Source organism: Lactuca sativa, chromosome 4, assembly GCF_002870075.4.
Source record: "Lactuca sativa cultivar Salinas chromosome 4, Lsat_Salinas_v11, whole genome shotgun sequence".
Lineage (NCBI taxonomy): Eukaryota > Viridiplantae > Streptophyta > Magnoliopsida > Asterales > Asteraceae > Lactuca > Lactuca sativa.
In genome coordinates, this window is record NC_056626.2 from 59,811,699 (window position 1) to 59,827,587 (window position 15,889).

The following is a 15,889-nucleotide window of genomic DNA, read 5'->3' on the forward strand; positions in this document are numbered from 1 at the left end:
CCAGGAAAGTCGCAGGCATAACTTCTAAACCAAAATCTCTACCTATTAGCCACTCTAAAGCATCTCCAAAGTAGGCAAAAACTAGAAAGTATGGGACTAGTAGTGTGAAAGAGTTTCCAGAGGATTTGAGGTTGAATGGGTGAGAAAATGGGTTGAATTCATCTTGTATTTATAGAGGATATAGGGAGGTGTCGTGTGAAAACCAAAAGCGTCTCGTGCACTTCTTCGATGTCTCATGTCTACCTTGCCGCCACATATCACAATTATGGTGATCCACGTCCCACCTTCTAGAAGCTTTGCGCGTTCCATGTGCTTTGAGATTTAATTATTTTCTAAAAATCGTATGTTTCTCATATGAGCTCCATTTTTGGTGCTCTTTATATCCACGTGTAGCTATCAACAAGTACTACAACTTTCATATAGACTCCATCAACTAATTCTCACTTTATTTTTACAGTTATATTATTAACATGCTTAGACTAGTAAAGTTCGTAGAAAAATGATAATTTTCTCATACGACCTCTATTCGCGACTGTCTTTATATTGACGGACTCCTAATCATGAGATCTTCAACTCTCGTTTAGATTGTTTTTCCTAACAATCAACTTATCTAAAATTCGGATTCTGTGTCGCACACTGCTACACTAAAACTTTTTAAAATCATAACTTCCGCTTATGAAGTCAGATATAGGCATTCTTTATATACACACTATTTCTTTAATGACTACAATGAATTTTGTTTAGATTACTTAGGACAATAAGCAATCGATCTCCTATTCGTATTTTATGATGTATTTCGCCATATAGGACTGAATGCAAAACTTCAAATGATCATAAAAAGGCTTATATTATGCAGTTAGCAAAGAGCATGATTAACAATTATCTTGATTGGGGGATTTTAATTATAATATTTATTACTATTATACTTTAATCATCTAGCCCTAACTCATGGACGTTACAATTATCTCCCCTTTAGGATGATTACATCCTGAAATCATCCAAAAAATAGGGTTGGATGATGATCTGCTAGTCATTTTCCATCCTAACTTATAACCGTCACACTTATGTTTTTCCGTATCAAGCTCTTAGACTTCTTGACCACTGCTGGTGCTCAGACTTGCACATGCTCTTGATTGTATTTTGGACCTTTAGTCCCAACCTTCGAATTACAAATTCGATCTTCATTTAAGACTCCTGCTCCTTCTCGAACAGACTTAACCCAAGATAAGGTCTTTACTTAGGGAATCGTAACAGACCGATTGGTCACAATCTAATGACATTGCATCGTATGATGTATTGGCTAGAATCAGGTCTCTATGAGTCAAACTCTAGCACGAAAGAAACCTTCTTTCATGTTATAATGTGATATAATCACATCATAGCAGGTAACATTTCTAGTTACAGGCGGCTTAGCCATAATGATGTTTGCGATACTTTTTTCGATCACTTGGATTTTCCTTAGATCTTTTGACTAAAGTTAGATACTACATCGAACATGGTTCTTTGAACCAAGTAACTTGCTTCTTATATGTATCTTAATTGGAATCAATTTGATATGAACACTAGGGTTGGAATAACATTTATCTTCGTATTCATCACCGAAACGAAGGTAATGATAAACACAAACAAAACAAACTCAACTACTAGTGTCTTAGTAACCTTGTGACTTTTCATGATTCAAGTGTGTATCCTTTGTTTTGGGTAGTATATGTCTCTACTATCTTTCACACCTACTCATACTCGTCCCAAGAATTATCTAGCAGTCCACAGGTCACCATACAAGAAACTCGCATAGCAACCTAACAAATTCAATTAGTATAATGTAATAAGGATTATATGACTTCTTGAAAATGATTAAAATGTTATTCAAGTTCACCATACCTTATGCCTCGTACATTAGGCTACATCACATAATACTATTTATATGAGATGTCTACTTTATATCTTGTACTTCGGATAAGGAGCTCTTATTCCTGATCTCCTGTTGCGACATTTGCTTCATTAAGGATCATATGGAATGCTCTTGCCTTGGGCTTTAGAGACACATTCAGCCTTGCTACTTCGTTTTTCTTTAGGTAATCCTTCGAAATATGCCTCTTATCCCCACATCCGTAACATATCCTGTCATTCAACATATAATCTTTGGAATAGTGACCTACCATTCCACACTAATAGTATGCCACTTCTCCATCGCATCTCCCAAAGTATTTCTTCTTGCACTTCTCACACCATTTTGTTTCATTGTTACCACCAAACATCTTGTCGTTGTGGTCAGACATCGAGAATCTACTTGTAACGACCCAAAATCATTTTCCTTAACGACGTTAGATCTCCATTACACTGATTTTTATTTTTATAAACATATTTGGATTTATGTTATAAATTGAAATAAAATAAAAGGAATTAATAAGTAATTAAAATATTTAATTAACAACAAAAAGGTATATTTTAAGTATAAAGAGAAACACTACAAGAAAAGTTCTTATTAGTGACCAATTTTTAGTGACGACCTAAAATTTAGTCACTAACAACATCATTTAGTCACCAAAAATTTAGTTGTCACTGAATTTTAGTAATCCTACAAATTTAATGACCAATTATATGTGGTGGTCACTAAATCGGTCACTATACCGTGAATAAGATTAAAATACTTTTGTTTCATATCAACATAACTATTAGTGACTAAAAAATGGTCACTGTGTTAGAGGCCTAGTGACCAAAAATAATGATCATTGTATTGAAGGTTGGGTGACCAAAAATAATGGTCACTAACTACTCTTTATTATTCTAAACCTACAAAGCTAAACTATGACCACTAAGTGGTAATTGATTTACAAATTGAAAAAAAATTAATAACTATCAATTGTTATCATTAATTAATATTTTTCTTATTTTTGAAAATGACTAGAGCTTTATTTTCTTTATGAACATAATTTTCCAAAGACTCAGTTTATTTGACAAGTCCTTATCTAAGTCCCTGTAGACTCATCCACAGCTAACCAAAACCTTCTTCTCTAATATATATTTACTATACTACCCTTCTCAATATAGACGACCTTGGACCCTTTTATCTTTTACTGACTAGGGCAAAAAGTTGAGATGTCCTAAAATTATTCTTGGGCATCTCTCGTCAACACATCTCCCCTATTTGCCCTAAATAAACATACCAACCATCGGGCGGTTCTACACCAGCGTCGCCGGTCAATCTTTGCCGATCCATCGTCCCCTGTCCGTCGAATCCGGTCAATCGTCGCCGGTCCACACCTTCCAATGGAAGCACCTCGGTTCTCCACTAGAAGTCAAACATGTACTCTTTTCTCTGCGCTGACCATGGATGTAGCTACCATCTTCTGCTCTCATGTGGCATACATCACTTTCCTGCTAATTAATTATTCAATTGCTAATCGATCAGGTCCTGATTCCCTTCTACCAAATAATAGCTAAAATCATAGCAACTTGAAGCATGACTTTCTCAACAAACAGAAAAGCTTGATTAAATTAGCACATAGTTTACAATCAGCTGCTTTTTTGTTTATTCTGTCATTCTACCAAATTATTGAACTTTTACAATGCTCAAAGGTTATCTCCATACTTCTTCTTCATCAGTCACAACGGAAATCCAAATTCCACCTTGCAAAATTCTTGGGGCTTTTGAATTAGTAGTTGAGGACTAGTGACAATAACTTGGTGTAATATCTTATCTGTAACACCCAATTCATGAAATTGATCAATCATCAACTTGAGTTTTCCAACTGAACAACCTAAAATAAGTGGCCAGCTCTTGATTGCTCGATGAATACTAACTTCTGCCACCTGTCATGAAATCTTGTCACATGAATTGACAATTTACCATATAGCATGATCACTTAATCTGGAATTTCATTTAACAATTCTGATATTGAGCATCGGTTATTATACATACCTTCTCAACATAAAGAAAAGCAAGGATTTCCTCATAATTTTTCTTAATGCTTGTGGAAAGAATCCAAGGGTATTTCAGTAACATCTTACCAAATTCCTTATCCTCTCCATACACCTAAATATGAAGAAAAATAACATTTTAACAACATTTTTTCACTTTACTGATAAAAACGGTATATAACGAATCATAATTGCATTTACATAATTGTCACCATGGTAGCAAAGTTATAAACATTATCATACCTTTGTAAAAAACTGCATTCTTGGTTTTATTTCTTTCTTAATGTCATAGAAAAGTATTGGAGGGTGCAACAGAAGAACATTTCTTATGCATAAAACCCTACATATAATATATATATATATATATATATATATATATATATATATATATATATATATATATATATATATATATATATATATATATATATATATATATATATATTAGAGGACATGAGATGTTTATATGCAATTTATTTAACGATATATCTTTATCTGATTAAAGTTTATTATTCTAAGATAACAATTTTTTCTTTACTTATGAATTTAATTTCTTATTACCTGCGATGCCCTTCCACAACTTTAGCCATGTTTCCATTATAAGTAGGCACAAAAATATCTCAAGTGCCACAAGATAATCTAATGCTGCCACTTGAGTTTTTTAAAAATTTATCACTGTCAATATATATTTATACTCTTTTCATGACTTTTTCTTTTGTCATAGCATATGGACAAAGTCTTGGATGAACAAGACTTGTCATGTGACAAAGACCCTTTGAGTCTAATTCAAGTTTTCTAGTGAGTCAACAATCGACTACAAGTGAAACCACAAGTACATGTATAACACTCTATTCAGTCATTTTGTTGCTAAAGTAGCTGAGGTGTTAAAGATAAGCTTGAGGGAAGAAGTTGATGCTGAACAAGAAGGAAAGAATAAAGATGCAATAGTGTTGATGTAAGTAGCTTTGAGCAAGTTGTACATTTATTTATTTGTTTATTTGCTTTTTTTTTCTACTTTTTTCACTTATCTTGAGTTGATCATAACTCATATCTAACTTAGGGGACAAAATCGTAAACTTGATTCTTGGTTGGTTTTCAGGAAGAGTTCAAATAACATCAAGAGGCACGATAATAAGTCTTTAGCCACATATGGCGCTCCCTTCTCTGATGAATCGTTGGCAGCTATTGAAGGTGCTGGAGAGGTAATATACATGAATCTCATTTGCTATTGAGACAGATACTGTGAATTTTTTTCTTTTATCATAGCATATGGACAAGTCTTGAATGAATATAGACTATAGTTCATAGGTCAAAGGAGTAAGGACCCAAGATATGAGTTGGATGGTCCATCAAATAATTTGATTCTTTGCTTGTTATATTCAGAAAAGCCTTGCCAACTCCATCATTAGTCCCAAAAACAACAAGCTAAACAAGTTTTTTATGAACCTGATTTTAAATTGGACAAAAATTGGTATGTGGTTCAAAGTAGTGCCCCTTGTATATTGTATGATGTTCATGTAATGGTGGAAGAAGTACATCAAGAACAAGAGCCACATTTAAATCTAACTGTTGATTTGAATATTGACCAACTATCCCTAACAAGAGGTAATATACTATCGGAAGTGGTGGATGCCTTAACCATTTCATTGCATGATATAACTCAAAAAGCATGTACAAATATGAGTACATCAAGAACAAGAGTTTGTTCTTAGTACATGTATTTATATTTTTATGATAGAATGGATAATGAATCAATTGTCCAACAAAATGAGGGAATATGATAAGAATTTTTTTGCTCATAGATTTGACAATTAATTAAACAAGTTCAATGGAAGGAATAAATAAAATGGTAGCAAAAGAATAAAAGTTCAGTCTTTTTGCTGTTTTTCAAGTGTAGAACAAAAATTCAGCCTTTGTGCTGATTTCAAGATTAGAATAATAACAATATACTTCCCTTTTTCTTATTAATGCAATTTATCTACAATATAAGTATGTTTTTACTTGACTTTTGTTGGATTTCATTTTTTTTATCTTCTTTCTTCATACCCTGATGATGTATTCACTAAATCATTTATGTATTTGTTCTTTTAGCATCTTCAAAGTTGCATCTTCTAGTAAAAGGTATCCTTTTATTTGTGTGATCAAAAGATAATAATAAGTATGTATTGATTTGATCTTTAGTTTGATTTCATTTTTTTAACCTCAATGATGAATACATATTTCTACCTATAATCTTATACTCAAAGTTAATTAGTAGCTTGTTACATACAAATGTAGTTCTGATTGTGCCTTGAAGATCTTGTTCCTATATAGCTCTTTGGAGGTACATTAAGGCACTGGTATCCTCCATCAATCAAACTGAAATTGGCACTAATATCCGAAAGCAGCTTATTTGGGTAAGCTATCTCTAAATTAACTCTAAAATTTACAATTTTGACCCCCTCTGTTATATCACTTTTTTATATGGGTTAAAAAAAGAGTCCTTGCATTTTTCATTCCTATTTACTGTTTCTTAATGTTTTTTGGCCATGAATTGTCAATGTAAACATCCATTTCATTAATTTTATGAAAATGACCATTTTGACCTCATATCTATATTTTATTAAAAAATTATTCTGCCAACTCCATCCGATTTCTGAATATTCTGGTGTTCACATGTAGTAGGTTGGTGGCTAGTAATTTATTTATTATTAGTTCTGATATCATTAGATTATGGATTCGTAATTAGGTTTGATTTCATAAATAATTCAGTTTTTATGAAGAAGATAAGGGTAAAATGGTCATTTTATTCTGGAGAAATGACCGGTAATTTTTACGAGGCGAAAAATGTTCAGCAAGATTCATCTCTGCTCAAAATTGTGTATCCAAAAAAAAGTGATACAACGTAGGAGACTGCAGGACTTCCTTTTCAGATGCCCTCAAGAGCTTATTCCTGCTTGTGAGGGCAGTTTTGTCCATCACTTTCATGGTAGAGTAGTTTTGTGTCTCGATCAACTCAGAAAGATAAAAACCATTAGTGACTATCAGTTGTGATTAATACATTCTGATGCTCCTATGCAAGTAGGTTGGAACTTTATGGAGCACACTCGAAAAACTTGCTCCTCATTATCTGGAAGAAAATTCAATTAAATTTACATTTAATCTGCATTGATCTTTATATGTATGGATTTTGTTTTTTAAAAATGACATTTAATATTTCATATTATAAATGTGAAGTTTTATTTGGTTATTGTTGTACTGTAAAGATTTATAGCATTTGCGTTTTCTTTTGTCTAATTGTATATTGTTATATTTCATATTAAAATCAGTCATTTAATATTTCAATAATTCCTTAATTATTGACCTTTTTTTTTTTTTTTTTTTTTTTTTTTTTTTTTTTTTAACTGGATAAATTAGTGACCACCTGTTATAGTCACTAATTGGATATGCCAGTGACGACTTTCTATGGTCATTAATCCGACAAGACAGTTACGACTTTTATTGGTCATTGAGTAGATATAATAGTGACGACTTTTATTGATTAGTGACAACTTTTAATGACGAAACTGGTCGTCACAGATTTAGTGACGCATATATTTTAGTCACTATTTAGTGACCATATTTTATTTTGGTCACTAACTCGGTTTTGTGACGGACCTATAGTGACGAAAAGTGACAACCGGAATTTTGGTCACTAAATCATTTAGTGACGACTTGTTCTATTGTTAATGACCATTTCGCTTTGGTCACTAATTGACATTTTTTTTGTAGTGAAAGATGAAGGACTATTAATGTAACTTGTACATTAAATATCCCGACATGTAAATAAACTCACTTTTATTTCTAGCTTAATTACGAGTGTAAATGTTACTTCAATAGATTCCCTTGTTTCTGTTTCTTGCGATCGATCTACCAGTCATCCACATAGAAAACGGATGCTCGTAATTGAGGAGTTGTTACAAACGTACAGGAGAGACCGGTGAATAAAGAGAGATCAGGTTTCGGGAGAGGGTTGTGGGTGGAGGCAAGGGTTCTCGATCAAAGAAAAAAAACCTTTTGTGACTGGAAATTGAAGCAGAAATCAAACTCTTCTTCCTGGTAAGTTGATCCTTTTGTCTCGTTTTCATTCTTGTTCAAGATCATAATTTTATGTGTAAATCTTTCTAGCTATTCAACAATTTTAAAAAGAGCCATGTTGCTTTCTTTTGTCTGCTTCACGATGTACGCCGCTTAGTTTTTCTTTCATGTTCAACATAAACACATACTTAGTCTGGTACCTATTCATGTGCTTCACGAGAACTCTGGAAATATTATGTTCCTCCTTTTTCACATCCGACTTCTTGATTTCTTGCTACTAGTTGCCGTCATCTGTTTCTGGAAAATAATTTAATGTAACCTAAAAATGGTGGTTATATAAATATATATACATGCATGTGCGTAAAATAGTTAGTAAAAACAATTTGCATGTCTATCACAACCTTATGACTTCGAAGGCCATATTCATGAAAATATTAGGAAGATTAAAAAAAAGGATAAAGAGAGAACATATATATAGAATCCTTATGATCAAGCTTCCTAATGACACTATATTCCATTTATTAACATCAATTTAGTCTTGACTTCTAGCATGACTTGAAATATGTAATATACAATTTCGTCGGGATATGGTTCACTACGTACATAATACAGACACATGACTACCCGCATACATTTTATGGTGGAAAGGAAAGTTAAACAACGAATGGGGCAATGACGTTTGTATGATAAAATATTAATTAATTAGTGTTAAAAAAAAAAAAAAAAAAGACAAAAAAAAAAAAAAAACCTCAAAGCTCTTATGTGAGTGAATGTCATCAGTAACATGATATATATTTACAATGGTTGTAGCAATTCAGTATTATAATTAATCACTTATTTATGAGTCGTAAGATTTAAATTAAGCATCATATCTAGGTAATCTTTTAAATAAAAATTTTGATTAATCTTTAATAAGCATATGTTAACCATCACTATTATACGGTTAATGATCAATGTAAATAGTCATAAATAATGCTTAGGTTCTTAAATTAAGATTAAAGCATATATTTATGAAATTTCGATTATGTATAGGTCACTCTTGACGACTTAAAGACATTTCAAAGTAAGGGTAATGTAAATGGTCATAGAGATCCAAGGTGAGTTAGTATTTTACATTTCATACATGGGTCATTGATTCACTTAATGTCTAAATTAGTCATTGTTTTGTGTTTGAGTCTTATGTGTTAACTTTATATGTTTTCTTGCTAGTTGACATGCTTAGGGTCTAAATTGATATTTGATTTCGTTATGATGAGTATGATGTTTATGGTATGCTAGCATAAATTTGATTGAAATAACGATAGTTTGCTATGCTTTGGTGAATTGTTGATGAATTTGGTGAATATTATGATATCGGTTGATTGTATGAAATTGCATGCTTTATATGATGAATTGTTCAGTTTTGTGGGGCGTTGCATAGTGGGTTGGGTAGTTTATGACACTTACCTTAAACCATATTCGGATACCTTTGGTGACCTATTAGGATGAAAGAGGATCTATAAAAAGAGCTTAAGTCATTTTGGTGTTAGTCGTCTGGTCTATCTTGAAGATCCCGCGATACAAGGTACACAAATACTGTCATTACAGTGTTTGTAAACTGTAGTGGTTTGGTCCTACCGAAGAGGACTAGTACAAACATCACGTTGGATAAGGAGGTGTTATGGATGTACGACACCGTTGGTACCATATCCTGAACAACATCGCGGAACACTTGTGTTTTGCATAGTTGGAGTAGTGAAAGGGGTGTCTGTGGTTGGTGTTTAGGGTGGAAGTCATGAGTCACTTAGAGAATTTAACAATGCGGGCACACAACTAATGAACTGGCTAGTTCCCTTGGGATAAGATAGTACGTAGATATTCATGCTTATCATAGGACACTTTTGGTGATAGGCGATGCTTTTGGTGACATACTTTTGGTGATTTGATTTTGGTGATATGCTTTTAGTAACATGTGATGCTTTTGGGGATATGTGATGTTTTGGTGATATGTGATGCTCTTTGTCATATATATTTCTTTTGGTGACATGTGGTGCCTTTGGTGATATACAATATTTTTCGTGGTATGTGATGAATTTTTTTCTTATATGTATTGTATATGTGAGTAAGGTGTATTTTTTTCTTGAAGTTGTTATGTCATAAATTGATTTGTTGACCTGTTTAGGAATTGTACCTTTTCCCTACAACTATATGAAACTTTTATTAACTCACTCAGCAGGGGCTGATATTTGTTTGTTGTACTTTGTGCCTTTGGTTCGGTATAGGTAGCTTAGGAGCGTCGGTTGGTGAGTGTGGGCACAATTATATTTGTGTAGTATGTTTTTATTTATAGATACCAATAATCTTGGACACATTTTTTATTATTTACTTTAAAGTAATTTACTTCCGCTACGTTTTATTTGGTTTGGAATTATGTTTGAACTTTGAAGTAGCATTATTGTTTGAAACATTTTTAGTTTGATTAAAGAAAGTCTTATGTTGTGGTTTTCCTTTAAAAAGTTGTTAAAATAAATGATTTTAAAAAAAAAATTATGGTAAAAATCACGATGTTATACTACTCTTCTTGTCGGACCTTGAAGATCGTTCAGACTTCCTCTTCTCTCCCACCTCAGCTTTCTCCACACCTTCTCCCTTATCTGGGTCTCTACATTCCTGGCCACCCAGATGGTTGCCTTCAGAGTAGTTGCTAGCTTCACCGTTATACCATAATCTGTCGGTAGTCCACTAGCAAACTTGTTTACTTGGGAAAGTTCGTTATGAAGTAGGTTAGTAATCTTTCCTTTCTTCAGATTCTAGAATTCATTGTTGATCTCCATAAATGTTGTTCAAAGTAGTGTTGCATCTTCAACTCCTCAAGGAAGTTCTCCCAAGACATCTTAATGGATTCTCCATTCGGCATACTATCATCCAACAACTTCCACCAACTAAACACTTCAGTCTTTAGTTGTCTGGCTGTGAGGACGGGCTTCTGTCTATTGCTACAGTAGCAGCTCTCAAACATCATCTCCATTTTAGAGATCTAATTTATAACCTCCACTGATTTTAGGCTCCCAAAAAGACATGGTGATTTGGAAGCCATGAAGTCCTTGTACTTGCATCCACTTATTTCAATCCCTCAATCGAGATTATTCATTCAAACCCTTCGCAGTTCAGCTTGGTCAACAGTCCTACTGTAGCTTCCCTCTTCCAACTGACCTTCTTTTAGCACCGGTTCAACAATTAGTGCAGTCGCTTCTCTCTTAATCCCTTGGAGTAGTTTTCTAGTCTCCTCCATTTGCTCAGCTAGCATCAGACGAATCATGGCTTGAACTCTTGCCATCGTGATTGGTTTGGCTTTTGGCATGACTTCTAGTGCACACTCGATCACACATCAAGGTTCATGCTACTGGTTTCCGTTACCATTTCCCAGTAAGTTGTGTGTTCTCACCATGATGTTCTGTACACCCAATAATCATTCAATGTACCCAAATTGGGAGTATATTATGATAGATAATGTTTTAGTTATGTTTCGACGCATAATCCTCCTTATCACTTTGGAAAGTGATATATCAGTTCTAATACATTAATTATATGCTTAGAATCCTAAACACATAAAATTTCCAAAGCATGGTAGGGAATAGACCTTAGATCTACTCAAGTAACAGAAATCTAGGTAGGCAACCTAAGGCATGTTATAATATAAATCATTTAGAACATAACATCAAATTAGGCATCTCATCCTAAAGTAAGCTAATGCTTGTGTCAATTGAGGTATACTAGCTAAAATATAGTAGACACACATCTCAAGATCATCGCTTAGCATTCTAAGTTTAAGTTTAGATATCCTTATAAATCCTAGTTCGCTTAGACAGATGCTCTAAAACCAACTGATACATCCCCATTTTCTTGACCCAAATAAAACTTTTCTTTATGCTTATTCTAAAATAGACTATTCTTTATATTTTTGAATTTATCCGAGAAAAAGTATTTCCGAATAAATGTTTTTCAGTGATTATTAAAAGCTTGGGATTTCATAACTAATATAAAAAACATAACCATAAATTTATTTGTTACATGCCTCACAACATCTTATTATACTAATGGCCTACATCTCCTCTAATCACTCATCAGATCCAAACATCATTATCCATGTACCTTTGTATTGCTTCCTATGATATAAAGGAACTGAGTGGGTCAGATTGCGAAATCTGGGGTATCAAACATGAACATGATGTTGGATTAAGGTATCTAAGCTCATAACTCAATTGGTATAAACTTGAAAATATAAGCAAAGTCCTTTTTAGGTTGTCCTCATAACCAGAAAATAGCTAGAAATGATATTAGGAGATAGAGGGAGAGAGAGAGAGAGAGAGAGAACTAATTTGTCAATATATTATGTGATTAATATATTAGTTGGCAATAGATAACTGATACACTAATTCGTTATGTGATTAATAAATTTACATGAGATCAATAGTTAAATAATTGATTTGTTAATTTATATGGTTAATAAATTAATAAAAAAATCATTTAGAATTAATTAATTATTAATTTAAAATTAATTCGGGATTAATTGGAATTAATTACAGGTCCAATGGTGAATTATAATTGTTAAATAGATGAATAAAAGAAAAAATTATATAACCCTCCATGGCATGGGCGGTTTTGAAGGGGTTCTTAGGATTTCTGGAAGCCTCCTGGATGCAGATAAGGAATGGATTTGAATTGGGATTAAATCTATTATTTAAGTAATTCAAATCTAACTTTTCCTACAAGTTACCTAAACTATAAATAGGACCCCTAGGCTCATTATTTTTTTCATACCTTTACATACAAGATTAGGAACAAAATTTCTATCCCTTTCCTCTCTCCCTTCTTCATTCTAGGGTTTCTAGGTTTTTTTTGGTACAAACTATTAGCGACATTAAACTTTTGGTGCTTGCTTTCCAAGGTTTTCAAGAAGGGTATTGGTGTGATTATTCGCTACAATAATAAAGAGGTATTTAAACCCTAACTCTGTGTAAATTTCGATTATATAGTTCTCGTAGGGTTTTTTATATTCATAGGTTATTACTATCAATTAGAAAAAACATAGATCCAAATGGGTTGCATTTGAACCTAAGAGTTAAGTAATTTTTTACCTCTTGCATAGATTTATAACCATTAAAATCCGTCAGTGGTATCAGAGACTAGATTGTTTTCTATTGATTGTGCAGAATAGTGAATGGATCAAATTTAGGGTTTATAGAAATTAAACCATATGGCCTTGAAATTTCGACTTGGCTAGGGTTTATTGAAACCCTAGCCTCCACCCCCTATTTTCAAAAATGCTAGGGTTCCCTGAGCGTTTTCTAGTTTCCTTAATTATTGTTTTAAAATCCTTAAAATTTGAATAATTAAAATTGGATAACCCCAAACCCTAATTTCGAAAATTAGAAGGGTTTGAAAGGACATAATTTCATTAAAAGTATAATGCTATAAAAGTAAAAGAAACTTCTTTTAAAATACCTATCGAGTTAATTTAGTAAAAATATTAAAAGTATGCTAATCCATGAAAAACACACATCATTCTTTATTAGTCGTTAGTGGAGCGTATATGGCTAACCGGCACACTAAGTTGGAACAATAAAGTTGAATGATGGTACAAATTGTAAATTATCATTGTTCATGAAGAATGTGTGGTTAATGGGCACATCAATTGGAGATGATAAAAGACATCAATGTTGTCAAGCGGTTTTGCATGATTATTGACATCTAGTTTTGTGATCCTCAACATCCTAGTCAGAGAAGTGAGAGCATAATCCGAGATTAAACATGTCATTGATAAGATTCAATGAAGTTTCATAAGACTGAAATTGATAAAAGCCTTACCTAACTAAAATAGATTCAGATTTTATTATGGCATACTTTTTCAAAGTTTAAATCAAAAATATGGATCCGAACCTTAATTTAAATTTTGGTTTAATAATTATAGATTAAAATCAACTAACTTGAATTCTCTCTTTTTCCATTTTTAGATGTCTTATGAAGAGAGAAATTGTCTTCCTCATTCTTATAGAAATGGTTTTCCTCAATATTCTTGAGATGGTCTTCAAATTTCAATTCATAGTGAAGTTGTTTTCCCCTCCCTAAGAAATGGTGGAATTGGACATCATGCTTCTTCAACTCTTCCACCTCCTCCTCCAATAACTCTCCTAACATCACGTTTTCCTCAAGTTGAAATATATGGGACTACTCACTTAATATTGGTATATAAACATCAAGATGGAAACTCTATGTCTGCACATTATCTGAAAATGAAATCGTACATTGACAAATTAGATAGAATGGGTGTTATTTTCCTAGTGGAGCAATCCCTTAATTTGGTTCTTCTCTTGCTTCCAAAGTAATATGATCAATTCATTAAGAACTTTTTATATGAGGAATATCGATGTGACCCTAATTAGTCTAACCCAAATGTTGATGGTTGTTGAAGCATAAATGTTCACATCTGAATAGGATATGCTTATAGGTTCTAATTTCAACATTTCCATGAACATTGACAATGGTAACAATGGTGGTCTAGAAAAGATTTTTTCTTCCCAATAGAAAAGGGTCATCCAAGATCAAACTGTGTGATCGTATGGTAAAAAGAAAGGCTAGTTTTGGGATCATTTCATGCGTTGACCCCAAATAGTCCATTTGTTTCTACTGCCAATTGAAGGGACATTGGTTTCAAAGCTTCCCAAAGTACCTGAAGGATCTCAGAGATGGTAAAGTCAATTCGTATGACTCTACTTCTAGTACATCCATTATCTAACTCCATTAGTTTAACAAGTTCTCATTCATAGATTCGTAATACATGATGTGATGATCACATTTTGATGATATTGCATGATTTAAGAGAAAAAGGAAGCTTAAGCTGAATGAGCAAAATCTGATCGTGAGAGATGGACTTTTGTCACATGTTTTGATTGTCAAAATTTGGTGTTATTGTTAAGGAGTTAGGATAATTTAATAGATTGTCACATTTTGATGATATTGTAGGATCTAGAAACATATTTTTTTCTTTTTATGCAATGTAAGGACAAGTTCCAATTTTCTTTTTCAATAAAATGAAGTTTTGGTTCATCTGGTTGCCTTAGATTATATTTCCTTGCAATAAAATGAAGTTTTTCAGTAAAATGGATATGTTGATCATGTTTCAAATAATGGAAATGTTAGTTGTGGATTTGATTCTTATGGTATCGCTTGTGGTACTATCATAATCCACAAAGTGAAAATAAATATCATCACCAAGTTTCAATTGGACAGAGACTTGGAGTCATACAATTCGAATTTTGTGATGCATGAGAATCTTCTTCATTGGAAAATTATGACAAAATTCATTATTCACATGTTTATGTGACGCAAGTGAAAAATTGATGGATCTAGTACATGTTGATATGGACTATTCAGATCCACCACAAAGGATGATAACTCTATTCGTGATGATTTACTAATGCTTCAGTAAACATGTTTTTATTTATAAGATTAAACAAAATTCTAATACATTGAAAAGATTCAAAGAGTAGCAGAACGAATAGAAAAATATATTAGGAAGAAAGATAAAAACTTTCTCCAATCTAAAAGTAAAGGAGAAGTACTTTGGTATCATCTTTTATGATCATCTTAGTGATTGTTGTGGAATTATATCACAATTGATCCTTGAAGAAAATCTTAGTGAAATTTATGACTAAGAAGAGGAATTGGATATTGTTGGAAATAATTCGATCAAGAGATGACTCATACTTCGTTCCAAATCAAGTTTTAGAGTCATGCTCTAGTAACTGTGAATCATATCTTAAAACTCATTTCAAACTAACAAGGTTGAAATCACCTTGAAATATTTGCAGAAAAAATGTTTTCTTAATCTAGCACATTTAGAATTGGAGTTATGTTGTTTTCATCGATCGAG

The 15,889-nt window shown here is 32.6% G+C and overlaps 1 protein-coding gene across 9 annotated transcripts; it reads left to right on the top strand.

Annotated features, from left to right (window-relative positions):
• The first annotated feature begins 3,052 nt into the window (after nt 1–3,052).
• LOC111878488 (uncharacterized) lies at nt 3,053–10,472 on the top strand. 9 transcript variants are annotated; one of them, XM_052770269.1, is made up of 6 exons: nt 3,053–3,307; nt 4,646–4,876; nt 5,021–5,123; nt 7,871–7,998; nt 9,010–9,074; nt 10,239–10,472. In XM_052770269.1, the coding sequence occupies exons 2-5, from the start codon at nt 4,758–4,760 to the stop codon at nt 9,026–9,028; spliced, it is 369 nt and encodes a 122-aa protein (XP_052626229.1). In that variant the 5' UTR covers nt 3,053–3,307; nt 4,646–4,757; the 3' UTR covers nt 9,029–9,074; nt 10,239–10,472. The 9 variants fall into 9 exon arrangements, 3 of the variants coding, with proteins under 3 accessions (XP_052626229.1, XP_023730762.1, XP_042756933.1); XM_023874994.3 differs by having other exon boundaries at nt 3,056–3,412; XR_006190338.2 differs by lacking the exon at nt 3,053–3,307 and adding an exon at nt 6,199–6,317 and having other exon boundaries at nt 4,337–4,876; nt 5,021–6,042.
• Nucleotides 10,473–15,889: the final 5,417 nt, after the last annotated feature.

Coding starts and splice junctions, on each gene's coding strand:
- LOC111878488 (XM_052770269.1), top strand. CDS start 4,758: ATGTATAACACTCTATTCAGTCATTTTGTTGCTAAAGTAGCTGAGGTG. Junction 4,877..5,020: donor AAAGATGCAATAGTGTTGAT/GTAAGTAGCTTT, acceptor GTTGGTTTTCAG/GAAGAGTTCAAATAACATCA. Junction 5,124..7,870: donor CTATTGAAGGTGCTGGAGAG/GTAATATACATG, acceptor ACAAACGTACAG/GAGAGACCGGTGAATAAAGA.